This window comes from Lactuca saligna, chromosome 1 (genome assembly GCF_052625555.1).
Source record: "Lactuca saligna cultivar CGN05327 chromosome 1, ASM5262555v1, whole genome shotgun sequence".
In the NCBI taxonomy this organism is placed as follows: Eukaryota; Viridiplantae; Streptophyta; class Magnoliopsida; order Asterales; family Asteraceae; genus Lactuca; species Lactuca saligna.
In genome coordinates, this window is record NC_136417.1 from 28,636,022 (window position 1) to 28,652,784 (window position 16,763).

The 16,763-nt window shown below is 38.2% G+C and overlaps 1 protein-coding gene across 1 annotated transcript; it reads right to left on the reverse strand.

Annotated features, from left to right (window-relative positions):
• Nucleotides 1-1,934: 1,934 nt before the first annotated feature.
• On the reverse strand, nt 1,935-3,954 carry LOC145030300 (uncharacterized). Its single transcript, XM_078978691.1, has 4 exons — nt 3,556-3,954; nt 2,747-3,191; nt 2,550-2,665; nt 1,935-2,469 (listed from the first exon to the last, which is right to left on the reverse strand). Exons 1-4 carry the CDS (start codon nt 3,869-3,871, stop codon nt 2,048-2,050), a joined length of 1,299 nt encoding a protein of 432 aa, XP_078834817.1. The 5' UTR covers nt 3,872-3,954; the 3' UTR covers nt 1,935-2,047.
• Nucleotides 3,955-16,763: the final 12,809 nt, after the last annotated feature.

Genomic DNA, 16,763 nt, shown 5'->3' on the forward strand with positions numbered 1-16,763 from the left:
CACATACATACCCATCCTCACACACACACACCCACAAACACACACACCCCCACACACACACCCCCACACACCCACCCTCACACACACACATACCAACCCACAAACACACACACACATACATACTCACCCATACACACACACACACCAACCCACACACACCCACACACACACACCCACACACACCAACCCTCACACACACACATACCAACCCACAAACACACACACATACATACCCACCCATACACACACACACACCAACCCACACACACACACATACATATCCACCCACAAACACACACACACACACATACATACATACCCCCACAAACACACACTCGCACCCCCAACCACCTAACACCATCACGACAATCACTGACCTACCATCACCACCACCACCACCACTAACCCGTCACTAGCACCACCACCACCGCTGCCGCCTATCATCACCACCACTGACACAAATTGTCGCCGCCACCACCATCGCCTGTCATCACCACCACCGCCGCCGACCCACTACCGTCACTGCCCCCGCCCACACCTTATCACCGCTACCATTTTTTAAAAATGAAAACCGATAGAAAAATACACATCTAAACACGTTTTCTAATTTTCTAAAACTGAAAATGAAAAATGAATAAGTTTAACTAAACACGTTTTCTAAATTTTTCAATGAAAAATGAAAACGGAAAACGAAAATCGAAAAGGGAAAACAAAAAACGGAAAATGAAAACTGTTTTTCCGTAACTAAACGCAACCTTAGCTTTTAGTTTTAACAAAACGCTCCGATTCTAAAAGCTACTTCATATAGCGTTTAACAAAACGTTCATGAGCTTTTGAAATCAATTTCCATAATTACCCTTAAAAATATATTTATATATTTATTTATTTTTAATCAATTGTCATTTTATGTAATTTTATATATTTCAAAAGCTTACAGCTACTTTTGCCAAACATTCATATAACAAATAAAAACTATATCTTCCCGCTACCAGCTACCTGCTACACACTACCCGCTACCAGCTTACCGCTACCCGTTTCCAGTTAACAACTTCTTTTGCCAAACATGCCCTATGCCTTATGACCTCAGTAAGTATGTTAAAGGGCAAAAATAAACCATGAGGTAATGAAGAAACACGTGTGACCGGGCTTAGAACCACACATATTCGAAATCAAACTAAAATTAAAGACACTTTTTATGAAAATTGTAATAAAACCAAGTTTTGAGATGATATCTCCCCTACTTAGCTTTAGGTGTTACCTAAATTAGGAAAACTGGTTTGGCAAGGAAAAATGTAATAAAACCGTATATATAGTTGGGAACACTCATGTGACTGAGATTAAAACCGTAAATATTTAGGATAAAATCAAATTGCAAAATACATTTTAGGAAAAAAGTAACAGGACTAAGTTTTGAGATGATATTTTTGTGTTGTCAAACCAACAAATAAAAAGGGTTGTGAAAATTTATTCCTAGTTATACCAAAGGGTAATATAGTTGAAGCAAAAGATCTAATCCACATGGACACATAACTATTGTGATGTACCTCTTTGCACAATGTATAAAGTTTAGTCTTAACACATAAATAAATGATAGTTACAATAAAAGACGTAATTTTTTTAATTAACTAAAAAAAGCTAAAGTAGACTAAAACTAGGATTGAGACAACTCCGATTCAACTATATGCAATTGATTATGAATTATCGTCTTTTAACCTAAGTTACTATAATATTAACAAGCTTTAATATCACATTTACATGTCAAATTATTTAAGAGATACCACCACTTTCATTTTCTCTCTCGCTTGTATATATTCATAATTTTCAAAAAAACATATATAAAAATATATAACTTGAGAATTATTGTAAGTTTGTAACAACTAAAATACAAATTGATGATATGAGGAGCATAAGATGAGTAGATTTACAGCTAAGTGTAACCAATAAAAAATCATATCAAACTACAAAAACAGATCGCAACACGTGAATTAAGAGTGTCATCAAGAAACAACATAACTAAAATAAATCCACCCAAAAGAAAAGCAGAAAACTATGATTTTTTGGGGGATATCTGAACATACACCATTTGAGTATACCCATTAAATACAGAAGTCTCAAGTCTTGATAACCCAAGCCTTTGAAACAACCCAAATCTTCCATCTTCAACAATGGGACTCGGTGCACGAGCTGGATCATATCTGGTTTGATGAGTCAGCGAGGGACCCGCTACAGGTGGAAGCTCCCAATAAACATCAAGTATTGATTCAACAAATCTGCTGTTTTGAAAATGTTGTGTGTATGATATTGGCTTATTGCTGTGATTAAAATCATCCCTCATGTATCCTCTGACTCCCCACCATACTTCCCCTGGTCCGCATAGTTCCTTAGTATCCACTGCCTTTTCCCAAAACTTCTTTCTTCTTGTTCTTGCTCTACCTTCATCACCATCTTCAAAGCAACTATGTCCACCTCCTGGATGAAAATTTTATCACTTTCTTTCAGAAATGGAACACTTGTGTTTTTTATTTAAGTCATGTAAAAGTAAAACTGACCTTGTATGTAGAACTGATCACATATTTGTCTCAATGAATAATGATCTCCAGTTCCAGTATCGTAATTGTCTTCAAAAACAAGATTTGAGAAGCCAGCTTTCAGTGCTTGCTTTAATCTGTAGAGAACGTAAATTACAAGAGAGAATTATGCATCTGGATAAAGAATGTTTAAGAAACACACAAGTGTTCAGTGTTACCTTTTTAATTCGTTTTGATGATCATCAAAAAATATAAGAACACGAGTCAGATCAGTTACACCATGTTTCTTCATCACAGTCTTCCAATCAACACTCCCAAAATCAACAAAGTCTTTTCCAGCAAAGTATGTGCAGTTTCCATCAACATATGCAGGACCCTTTTTAAGGTATTTTTCAGGGTGGCGAGGTGTGATTGAGATAATTCGGGTGTTTGGCATTGCTTGTCTCAAGATCCAGGTGGAATGTCCTTTGAAAGCTCCACTCTCAATCATTAGATCTGGTTTCAGCCATCGTGCAATAAACCAGAGCCCAAAGCTGTGATCAAAACCCATCCCATACATGTTGTTCTTGATGGGTCGGGATTCGTATATTGGTACAAACTCTTCTAGACCTTGGAGTAGATCCTTGGATGTCCAATCCACGGTTTTTCCATCTTTCGATCTGCCTTTTAAAAAGGATATAAATTAAAAACATGTAGACAATCAGAGTATCTTAAATCATTGATTAATCCCCAAATTTGCAAACCCATTCTCTATAATATAAACATAATCTGCATTTGCATCCCAGTTCATTGATGAAAAGTTATTTGTTACGTCAAATCCATAATTTCACACTTTGTTCAATTAAAATTACGTCCAGTAGCAAATTTGGTAGAGTTTCACCGATTTAAATACATACGAACATTAGATTCACATTAGAATAGACATAAGAAGGTGAATATCATAGAAAAAAGTATCAAATCTATTCAGATCCGAGTATATCGAATCAAATCAATAAACCCTAACAGCGAAGGAATGATGAGAGCTTACACCACGGTACGCCTAGGGATCCGAAGTCCGATTCGAGGCCATCCAATCCGAAAAAGCGATTGCGAGAGAGGCGATCGAAGGAAGATATGGAGGAGACACAGAGCAGATCACGGGGGCGGACGAAGAGGGAGGAGATTAGGAGGATGGCTGTTGCGATGAGGAGAATGGGACATAGGTAACCTGTTCGGATGAAGTAGTTAGTGATTCGGATAGCAATTGAAAGATGCTTCTTGGTTTTGGAATCGTCTCCTTCGTGTTCATCGCCTTCGTCCGCCATGTGAGCTCCTCTCCGCGCAGAAAGCACTCTCTCCAACATCTCTCTCCCACTGTAAGTCGGTTAGCTTGAAGTGTGTATTTTGGAGTACTTGGAGACTGGTTTTTCTCTTTTCCTTTTTTATAATCATCTATATCAGTCGTTTCTTTTACTCTTTCCATTACAATAGATATTTTTATAATTATATTCTTGTAATACATATTTTTATAAGGGAATTATAAAAATATAAATATTTAAGAATTCCTTTCTTTAATACCCAAATTTTCCATAGAATATTTCAGAATCTGGACTACATATTTCAAATCAGAAGTATTTTTTTTTTTCTTTCTAAAAAATGAATAAATTCCAGACTAACAATTCAATCAATATGGACTTTAGACAAAGAAAAAACTATATGGATTTTAGACAAAGAAAAAACTATACCCAATTTTAATGACAAATTTGAAATTCAAAACTATACCCAATTTCAATGACAAATTTGAAATTCATGAATAATTCTGGATTTTTTTTACTAAGAATATATGTTAACAATTGTAACAACTACAAAATTTCACAAAAAAATTAAAAACTTTTTCAAACATCCAAAAACATCATTTATTACAAATTGTTTTCAAAATAGTTCATCAGAGTAATTCCTAGAAATCATAACACAAAACATGAGGAAGTGCAAGGTCAAACATTCGTCTTTCCGTGATCATTTGAAGTATTTGAAACCATAAACCAAATTGTAAGCCCGAAGCTTAGTGAGTTCCCCCAAAATACTCGCACAACAATAACACATATAATAACAGCATACTATAGGCCCAATCAACCATTGGGTTGGAATGCCCCAGACCCTCAACCATCGGGTTGGAATGCCAACATACTACGGTTCCAATCATCCTCGGCATGGTATACCCTCACCATCGGGTTGGAATGCCCACATACTATAAGTCCAATCATCATCGGGATAGAATACTCTCAGCCCACAAGAATCGGGTTAGAATGCGCACATACTATAAGTCCAATCATCATCTGGATGAAATACTCTCGGCCCACAACCATCGGGTTGGGATGCTCCGATCTGTTGGCTCATGCACAAAGCAGAAAGCCTTAACCACCATTCAAACATATGCATATATATTAGATAATCACATAACAGTATATAGACAATCAGACCGATTTAAAAATCACTAAGCATAGAAACATCCTATCTAGCAGGATACCGATCTAACAGATCATAACCACATGGAAACATCCTATCTACAAGGATACCAATCTAACAGATCACAACAGTAATGAAACAGGATTACAATCCAAAGGGTCGGCCTTGGTGCCTTCGACCCATGAGTATAGTGAGAAAAATTCACCTCACAATGATGAACTAAATGGAAAACCCTCGGTTGTTGACTCACCACAAAAATCTTGAACTATCACAATAAAACAAACACCGATCAACAATTGGAATATCAACCTTGAATAAGGGTCCAAACATAGAGTAATAGTCCATTCTATCCTTTTCTTAAGTTGGGCCAAGGCGCAATTCCAATTTCTTAATCCAAAGGCCCAATATATAAGGCCCATAATTGGCCTAATTTTCCAAATTGGGCCTCATCTTAAGACCCATTACCAAAACTGGCCCAAAACACACCTATTCAGAAAGTCCGGCAAGGCCTAAATCAAACTAGCCCAAAGGTGGCCCAAATCCTGAAACCCGAATCGTCAAAAGCCCATCAGATGGCGTATGTTGGGCGTACTCCGCCTTGCGTTGACTACATCGGGGTGGTTGAGTCGGTACGCGGGGCATACGCAAGTTTTACCAAAACCTTAATAGGTGCTTATTGGCTTAAACACTTGAGCCCAAATTCCAGATCTAAGGACTAAACGAACCTCAAAACCATAAAGCCTCAAACTTTAAGACCTTGGACGTCCAAAAAGTCCTTAATACATGGTCTTAACCCATTAAGACCTTTCTACTACATGAATGGGACACGTTTAGCCACTGGGACATCATTTTTATCATTTAGATACCTTTCTAGGGTCTGAAAGGACAACTTAATACGTCCAAAACACATCATGCTCAAACTTGGGACTTATTGGGACAAGAAAGGTATTATAAAGCTATTAAGGCAAGATTTATATCATGTAAACATAAAGGTAGAAGCTTTTACCTCCTAGAGCTTCTAGAGCACAAAATAACCTAAGATCTACAAGCTTGCCTCACTTCTCCAACTTCTTGATGCGATACCTTCTTCTTTAACTACACAAAACACACACTTTTAGCTCACATGTTCAAGAGAAGGGTTAGGGTTTGGGGAAGACGGCTCAAAGCTATGGAGGCTAAAATGATAGAGGGGTATGAGCTCATCAGGACGTTTATATAGCACCCAAACCCTAAATATTAAGGTTTTCATCTAACACGAGCATGCCCAACGTACTAGGGCGCGCCTAGTACGCTCAACGTATGCTTATATATGCGCAACATACTCTTTCTTAGTCCAAAATTGTAATGTTAGCTATTAGGGCAACACATGGCTATATCCTTCCAGCCCAAAGCACTAAAAATGACAATTAATAATAAAAGGGAGGATTCGAAAATACCTTGCAAATTCTGAGATATTACAACTCTCCTCCACTTGATCTAGACTTCGTCCTCGAATTCTATCGTAGCAAAAAGATCTGGATAATGCTCCCGCATCCCAATCTCTCGGTCCTAAGTCCACTCGGATCCCTTCCAGTGTCGCCATTGTACCTTTACCAAAGGTATCTCCTTATTCCGCAGAACCTTTATCTTCTTCTCCAAGACAGCCACTGGCTGCTTGACATACTTCAGGCGCTCGTCAACCTGAATTTCGTCCAAGGACACTACTGCCTCCTCGTCTAAAATGCAATTCCATAATTGTGAAACGTGGAAAGTGCTATGAATCTGACGGAGCTCATCCGGAAGATCTAGTCTATATGCCACCTTGCCAACCCTGGCAATAACCTGGAATGGTCCAATAAATCGGAGACCCAACTTTCCCCTCTTTCTAAAGCGGATCACACCCTTCCAGGGTGAGACCTTCAGCAATACCATATCGCCGACCTGAAACTCCAATTCGGACTGGCATCGGTCGACATAACTTTTCTACCGACTCTGAGAAGTCTGCAATTGTTGTTTTATCTGTTGAATCCTATCGGTGGTCTGTAGAACCACCTCAGTCAGACCCATGACCCTGTGGCCAACATCGCCCCAACAAAGTAGGGTACGACATCTCTACCCATACAACAACCTTAATTAATCGTGTCGTCATAATGTTTCTTGTAAGAGGCTATTTATTCGAGAGTATTAGTAGCCTCATTGATCTCAACGAGTTGTCCCAAGGAGCCATCTTGATGTTTCACATCCAATCATTGTAGTCGGTGCCGTCCAATATCACATTGGACACGATTGAGAGGAGTGAAAAGTTATGAGAAGAGTTTTGACAAGCAGAAGCATCACTAGGAGTAGACATATATAGAGAAAAAGAAGTTTTAGTTAGATGATATAAATCTTTAATATTTTAACATATAATTAATATTTAAGGCTAATATCCAATATAACAATTCACAACTAAGAAAAGAGACGCTGTAATCTTATTGCAAATTTATGAAAGGTAGGTAAAACCAATTCACCAATTTCGAACTATGAAATTCCTAGGTCTTTTGAGATTCATTGAATCTTATCAATGACATGTTTAATTGTGACATCCCCAAAATCACGACCAGAAAAGACTGATTTCATTTATGCTTTTTGAAATAATTTCAGAGTAAATCCTTTTGAATTAAAAGAGTTGCGAAATTTGTTCCCAAAAAAAATATGATAAAATAATATTTATCAAAGCATTTCATCAAGAGATGCATTTTCATTATATAATCAAAACTCGGGATGTCATGTTCCAATACAGACCATAAAGCATAAACGATAACATTACAAGTCATTCAACAAATATATACATATATAGACTTGTAAACAAAACAACTTGATGATTCATCCATCTTATGCCCTCGCGCCACTTCCTGTAGTGCAAATAAGACTGAGTGGGTCAGGCTTGGGAGCCTGGTGAGCATATTGGATTTTCAACCCACAATAAATAAATTATATTTAATTTCACCAACCAACAATAACCCGATTACCGATTCTCGTTATCCTCACTTTACGTCCCTAAAACAACATCTATCTCAAGGGACCTAATCTAGGATTTTCATCGGGATGGACATTACTGCTAAGGGGTTTCCTCAACAATAGATATCCTAAAGGCAACCATGAGGGGGATAGAGTACACCGGTGAACACATCGTTCACAACACCTACAGGTTATGAACCTGCTAGCATTCCACAAGACTGTCTAGAAAGAGTCTGTGGTCGTTATCCATACTCCGCTGAATAACTAGATCAACAATAACAACATCGAGGCCTCTCATTTGTTTATCATACATCAACTATCTACCCATGTTCTACCCAACATATTAGTAGATAAAAATATATATTTTTAAAACCTGTATAGCATGTTCAATCAATACATATTCCACATAACAGACGAGGCACACACACATAACACACATTTCATAGAGAATAAATAAAATCTATGAGATAGAAGAAAGTGAATATACATTCACACATATAACAACAAAATATACACGTAACATGTATATCGTATAAAATACTTCATAGTTATGCGATAGAAGAAAGTAACTACACAATCACTTGATCAGAAGATGATCGGACAACACTACAGATTGTAGAAGTAGTATTCTTTGGTAGATCTGGAGGATCTTCACAAAAACCGGACTCCTCGTGGGCAGAGCTTCGGCTCGGGAATCGCACTTCTCGGGATCTTCAGAGCTTCGGGACTCGCTTCGGGTCTCGGGATGATACTGGGGCTTCGGGATATTTCTTGCACGTAAATCGAGGTAAAACGAGAGAGATGAGAGAATGAGCAACCAAACTCGGTTGGCCCTTCAAATCTATTTATAGGGCAAAACTAGCCCTTGCCACGTCGTGGCACCTTTTTCCTCGTCGTGGGATTGGTCGTCACTGCATGCGTCATCGCAAGTTGCATCTGGGGGACTCCCGGAGGTGTCAGAAGACTGGCCACATCGTGGCACTACTTGCCACGTCGTGGTCTCTGACACAACTTTAGGGTTCGCGCCCCGAACTTCAGAAATTCATAACTTTCGCATACGAACTCCGTTTTCGACGTTCTTTATATCGACGCGAAGGTGAGATTATTCTCTATAACTCTCGTTTAGAATCCATTGGCTAATTTTGAGTTGATTTTTAATATATTATAAGTATATTACTTATATATTATTTTTAGTAGGCTGGGACAAGAAAACTCTGTTCGAAATTCATAACTCCTTCATCTGAACTCCGTTTTTATCTGTCTTTTTATCGTTGGACTATTATTGACGAGATCTTCGAATCTCGTTGAGATTGTTTCTGTTAAGAATCACTCGATCTCATATTTGAGTACTCGGGCTGCATACCACTAAATCGAAACTTCGAAAAATCATAACTTTCTCATACGAAGTTAGATTTGGGCGTTCTTTTCATGCATGCTCTCGGTTTAACGAACTCTACGACTTTCGTTTAGATCGCTAAGGCTAAATATCGCTCTAACGTAAATTTCACTTTTTACGTCATTCAGCGTTGTCGGTTATGTTGCAAAATTTCGACAGGTGATAACTTCTTCGTTATAACTCGGATTTCGGCATTCTTTATATATTCGGTGTCACACCCCCAAACCAAGGATGGCGGAAACGTCTGGGGGTGGAGGACTTCATGTACAGTATCACAACAACGCGTATAATAGTGCTCAAAGTAAATACAACCAACACAAATATAATTGCAAAAGTTACACCAAAGTATATGTTTACATGTTTCAAAAGCAATTACATTATGATGACAAAATAAATTGTTGACGGTTTAGCGTCCCGTCCTCAAAGCGATGAAGTTTTCCTGTTTCACTGATTTCCTGAGAATACAAGTAGTTTTAAAGAGTGTCAACACAAAGGTTGGTGAGTTCATAAGAGTTTTGTTTGAAGTAGAAACCGTTTTTCCTTGTAAAATCGATTTAGTTTGATTTCCAGAAAATCCAATATTTTCTTAGTTAAGTATGACTAGAAATAATCCTACATGATGCTGTAATGAACCCTAGAGTAATCCGCAGAGTTCCTCTATAATCGTCCAACATATAAAGTTATATAAGACTTAACTTAGATAAAACGTTGAATATAGTGGGTCTGCCCTAGGTCCACAACCCAACGAGGAACAGGAGATGAGGCGGGCACCACCAATTCTAGGCCAATCAAGACTAAATTCTTATATGACTCAACATATACGCTCAGCGACTATAGTTGAAGTCTAACAATTTTAGAGGATGTGTAGTTTTAATATCATAATAGCTTTGTATAGAGACCCGGTACTTCGTATTTGTACCCATAGAGATAAAAGGTGATTTTAAATCGACATAAAACTCATTTAGGTTTTAAAAATAAAATCCCGTAAACTTATGGATTGTTCCCTATGTGAGCCGTTATAATCATACTATGACTATGTGAACCTGCCACGACGTTCTCAGTGTCGCGAAAAATGAAATGACATTTGTCACCCGTAGACCTGCAGGTCCAACTGTAGCTAGCAGAAAGGTGTGGGGTGTCAAACCCAATATAGATCTATATACAAGTATCACGTTCTCCCTCAAGGAGATTCTGATTATAACTACCAGGAATTATATCCCGCACTCGGACGTACGGGGAGATAGAGAGATAGAGAGGAAGAAAAGATAGAGAAACTCACAATATAGGATAACAAGTTTATTGTTCCCTATGTGAGCCGTTATAATCATACTATGACTATGTGAACCTGCCACGACGTTCTCAGTGTCGCGAAAAATGAAATGACATTTGTCACCCGTAGACCTGCAGGTCCAACTGTAGCTAGCAGAAAGGTGTGGGGTGTCAAACCCAATATAGATCTATATACAAGTATCACGTTCTCCCTCAAGGAGATTCTGATTATAACTACCAGGAATTATATCCCGCACTCGGACGTACGGGGAGAGATAGAGAAACTCACAATATAGGATAACAAGTTTACGTTAAATGTTTGTGAATATAAATATTTCTTGTATGAATGTACCCTTTTTGTACGAGTGCACAGAGTGATGTATCATAAACTATACCTATTATAGTTTATCTAAAATGTATGTAATATGTATGAATCCTTTTATGGAGATGTATTAGTGTTGTGAATTTATCAAACCATAGATTAACTTACGTGAGATGTGTGCGAATAGAAATCTTTCTTATATGAATGTACACTTCTGGTACGAGTGCGTAGAGTGATGTATCATAAACTATACCTATTATAGTTTATCTAAAATGTGTATAATATGTATGAACCCTTTTATGGAAATGTATCAGTGTTATAAATATATTCAAACTATACTTTTTATAGTTAAATAATACGTGTTCCAAAATGAATGGATAATATTTAATATGAATGTCTTAGTTTCAGTTCATAATGATAAACTAACTAGGAAACACATTCAAACATTAAAACTTATGATTATACACTTTGCTCAACATAATACAAAGTGTTATGATATTTACATGCTGTTGGTAAAATTTAGCAATTCTGCCCTGTTTTGGAAAAATCCTAGAAAAATCATACAAAGTCGAAAACTAGATCCGTAAATTCTGAGAGTTCGCAAAATGTGTCTAGTTTGCTCATAATTTTTATCACAATTTATAATGACCTCTAACTTGGGTGAAAAAGTCCATAATCACAGACTGGTCCGGATTGTTGTTTGAAATGATAGGCAGTTTTGTAAAAATCGCCATAAATTGTAGAAAAATCGTATGGAGATGTGCAAGTAGCCATTTTAAAGCTAAAAACTTGAACTATTTGCACCTTGTACAGTTTTGAAAACAAAAATGTGTAAGATGCCCAAAACAGTCCGTAAATGGAGTTGAACTTTTCTGATGAAGGCTGTTAGAAAAATCTAGTTATGTTCTTAGTGTTTTAACTTGTATTCCCCCCCTGAAAACTTGAGAAAACATAAAAATGTAGGGGTATGAACTCACCTTGAGTGATTTCAGTAGATAAGTGTTGAAGAAGGAAAGTGTTCAACCTAAGAACACTTGAGGAAACACTTGAAGATTCGAAGATTAAGTGTGGAAGAACACTTGAATCCAGCCTTGGATCTCGAAAATTTGTGTAGAAGAGTTTGAGAGAAAAAGTGATGTTTGTTACTTAGTGGAATGAGAGAAATGAGAGAAAATGAGGAGTGTGGTTGATTGTTCCAGCTCAAAAACGTGGGAGTGAGTGAAATTTGAGTGTAAGGGAACATTGAAGTGACATAGGTAAGGTGGGGAGGTATGGCTGGTCATAGAGTGGGTGTGGGGTGGTTGCTTGTGATCATACGTCTTTGGACTCAAAAGTCAAGAACAATGTCTTATAATAGTCTATATCCCATTTTTAGTTTAATTTTCTAAATATATGTGTGGTTGTCTATGTGTGTGCATCTCTTTTAAAAAAATCTGCAATTTCATCATTATATGACCCCCATTTGCGAAGTTGAGTATTTATTTCCAAAAATGCGAAACTCCAGGGACAATATTTGAAATCTTCTGTTTTCTTCCCCAATTCGCATTCTACTGTGAAATACTTCGCATCTTCATTCTTACACCCTTCGCATCCCTTCGCATTTTAATCACCTTCGCATTTTCATTCTTACACCCTTCGCATCCATTCGCATTAATCACCTTCGCATTTTCATTCTTACACCCTTCGCATCCCTTCGCATTTTAATCACCTTCGCATTTTCATTCTTACACCCTTCGCATCCATTCGCATTTTAATCACCTTCGCATTTTCATTCTTACACCCTTCGCATCCATTCGCATTAATCACCTTCGCATTTTCATTCTTACACCATTCGCATCCCTTCGCATTAATCACCTTCGCATTTTCATTCTTACACCCTTCGCATCCCTTCGCATTTTAATCACCTTCGCATTTTCATTCTTACACCCTTCGCATCCATTCGCATTAATCACCTTCGCATTTTAACCTAATTAATCAAATGCGATTCACAAAATTTTTCATTCCAGATGCGAACACAGTTTAGTTCTTGAACTCTAAACTTGCGAAATCAAAATTTTCATATGTTGAACCCATATGCGAAATTTTAACCCAATTGACTTCAAATTGATTCATAGATGCGAACACTCGATTGTTTTACTTTCGCAAAATGAGCATCAACAACTCCACAATCGAGTTTTTAAATTCTTGCAACCAACAATTTCATAGTCCTTGACTTCGCGTTTTTCTTCACGAATCATCCCTCAATCATCAATCCAAATGCGAATCAAAAACTCATATGCTCTTGCTTTATCGATTCATCGACCTAATACACAAGGTTAGTTGAGCTGACCGGTTTGACTCGTTGACTTTATTTGACTTTGAATTGACCAGAATTTGACGGTTGTCACATCATCCCCCCGTTAAAGGGAATTTCGTCCCGAAATTTGCACTTCGAATGGGGATCCAGGAATTTAGAGGAAAGATGGGGATGACTTTTCGTAGTACCAGAATTTGATTATGGCGAGGAATAACTCGCCCGATGTCACATGATTACTACTATGCATGCTTTAATCGATGCTAGATTTATCATATAAAGAAATTTGGGATTTAAATGTCGATGTTAGAAACACGTACTGATATTTGCGGGCAGTTCCGGAGTGGTTTCTCCCTCGGTGATTGCAAACACCCTCCCACCACCACCAGCATCTCTTGTCCTTGGGCATTCCCTTTTAAAGTGTCCTGTTTCTCCACACTCGTAACAGGTTGGGCTTGCTCCAGAGCCGGGTACCTGGTTGATGGGTCGTGCTGGTGCCTTACAGAAACGAGCAGTGTGCCCCTCTCTGCCGCAGTTTTTGCAATGCATCTTTCGGCAAGCCCCAGTGTGATGGAAGTTACACTTGTTGCATTTTGGAAGTGTTCCCTCATATGGTCTGGCAGACATTTGGGTGGCAGACCCCGAGGCTAGTGTCGAGGCATTTGTCATGACTGCTATTGTAATGGTAGGGGCGGCCTTAGGCTGTTGTCTTTTAGTGTATCCCTTTGATTGGTGGCGCTTTTTCATGTCCCCAAACTTTCTCTTCTTGTTCGTAGGTTCGTGACCTGAGGTATTTTTGTTGGTAGGTACCCATTGGTGTCCCTGATTGTTACCACAATTTGTATTGTTAGTACCGCTTCCACCCTTGTTGATATTGTTAGTATTGAAATGCACCATGACGGCTGCCACGGCTGCCGTGACTGTAGCTTGAAAAGTAGCAGCGTCTATCCGAAGTGTTGGCGCCTTGCTAGTTGGTTTGTTGCCTCTTGGTGAAGACATAGCTCTGTTTCATGACGAAAAACGACTTCGTTAGTGGAAATGATTGTCTTAAGTGCATCCTTACAATTTATATTTACGCATATAAATTTTTGCACATTACTGTACTATCCTTAGCGTTTCTACTAACGCTCCCGAGATGGAGTTATGGCAATGGGTAGGAGTGGGTTTCATACGGGCGTTAAATCTTACTCCTCTTAGAATCATGTTTGTCCTAACAATCTTGGCTGAGGAAGTTTTGAGGGGATCCGGTGCATTAGTGCTGGTATGATCGCACCCATAGGTCTATGAAGAAGAAACTTCCTAACTAATGTTTAAAGGGTGAGACGATAATGAGTTTATAGAATGGCTATATGTCGCGAGTTTTCTAACTAAGTTTATCTCATATCGATTTGTATCAAGGTTCGGTTGTTTAGGGTGTTCTGAAAACAATTTATAACGAGATTCTTTGTATAATAAACTCATGTATTTTAGTAGTTCTGTTTCCAAGTGAAACCTTATACTTGGCCCAAGCTAGGTCCTTATCACGACCTATTGATGTATGCTTAGTTATATAATTAAGGCTAGATAGTCCTTCGAGTCTGTTAGGTACGTCCTAAACCCATCTTGTTAATATGACTGTAGAAATCGTGGTTTCAGTGAAAATTTTGACCTCGATGCAGGTCTACTTCACATTTGTGCATGGGCGGGTTTTGATAATAGATAGTTTCCTCGATTAGTATGACCATTTAGTTTGTAGTGTCGTGATTTTTCTTACGATAGAGTAGCACCAACGCATACTTATGGAGCTAATTTACCAGGTCTGGTGAGCGGCATGAACTCTACTCACGATGATCCATCCCTTGTGCTGCCTGGGACAAGGTCGATGCAATTTTTGTAGCTTTGTCAATCAACGCCTGGCTACAATCATCCTTTCTTTGAATGATGTGTGTCCTACCCTGTTACTCTCTTTCCTCTTCACGAGTGGCGATAAGGTCCTAAAAAGAGAGTTGGTCTCGGGAATAGTAGTATAATTCTGAGTCACCGGTACATGAGATGGTGGGGTTTATAGTAGCGCGCAGTTTTCTGAACTCAGATTGTAGTCTTCCTGTTTTGATCCATGATCATCGCGATTTGCCGGGTCCTTGCCGGGAGGGCTCTGTCCGTCGGTCCCCCGTGGTTGAGGTCATAGCACCCTCGTTGGTCTCCACATGGTGGTTGTTTTCATTGTTGTCGACATTCAACCCTCGATCACGATTGCCCAACGGTTCACGGTTTCGTTATAGTCAAAACGGTTCACAGAACCCTTGCTATGATGGAGGATTGATTACCTCCGGTCCCGTTGATGATTCTTCTCATAATCATTCACCATTCCTCGAGTTCGGATTAGGAAAGTAAGTATCGTCCGGTGAGTAGGATTTTTGCTATGTCGTATTTGCGAGAATAGAAGTGGAGGAGATAAGTACTATGCGTCTAACTCTATTATCAATTACTTATAGGGGGAAATCCTTATTAGTTACTTCTATAATGACCTAGTGCATTCTAATTACATATAACAAGATACGATAGACCTTTGAATAAGTGATTCCACTCTAAGTCCACATCCAAACAAGGAAAAGGAAGTAAAGTAATGACCACAAATTCTAAGTCTATAATTTCTAAGTTATATATAACCTTAAGGTATCCACCTAGGGACTATAGACCTATCATTGAGGATCTATTTACTTTTCATATAAATTATGATATTACAAAATACTCCTATAGTATTTTAAACTCATGTTCCATTCTTATGTTCTCATTGTGGTAGTGTTGGTAAGTTTTTAGACTTGTTGCCACATCACAACCATTCTTGGGCATATGCTAATCACTCCTCGGACCAGCATAGTTGATCAGGCTATGCTATTCCCAAGACTGATCATACATCCCCAGGCTTAACTGTGATATCCAACAATCATTACTTTTGTTTTGCCCTAAAATGATGCTGACCTTAGTATGTATGCATGCATGTATACTTTTAACAAAAGTTATTTATTCTTAAAGGTATAGTGGTTTTGAAATCTTAAAATCAGAGACCTTAGTCCCAATGCATTTATAGTTTGTATATCTTATGTGGTTCGATATACTTAGTTCACTATAAACAATGCTCTGATACCAATCTGTCACACCCCCAAACCAAGGATGGCGGAAACGTCTGGGGGTGGAGGACTTCATGTACAGTATCACAACAACGCGTATAATAGTGCTCAAAGTAAATACAACCAACACAAATATAATTGCAAAAGTTACACCAAAGTATATGTTTACATGTTTCAAAAGCAATTACATTATGATGACAAAATAAATTGTTGACGGTTTAGCGTCCCGTCCTCAAAGCGATGAAGTTTTCCTGTTTCACTGATTTCCTGAGAATACAAGTAGTTTTAAAGAGTGTCAACACAAAGGTTGGTGAGTTCATAAGAGTTTTGTTTGAAGTAGAAACCGTTTTTCCTTGTAAAATCGATTTAGTTTGATTTCCAGAAAATCCAATATTTTCTTAGTTAAGTATGACTAGAAATA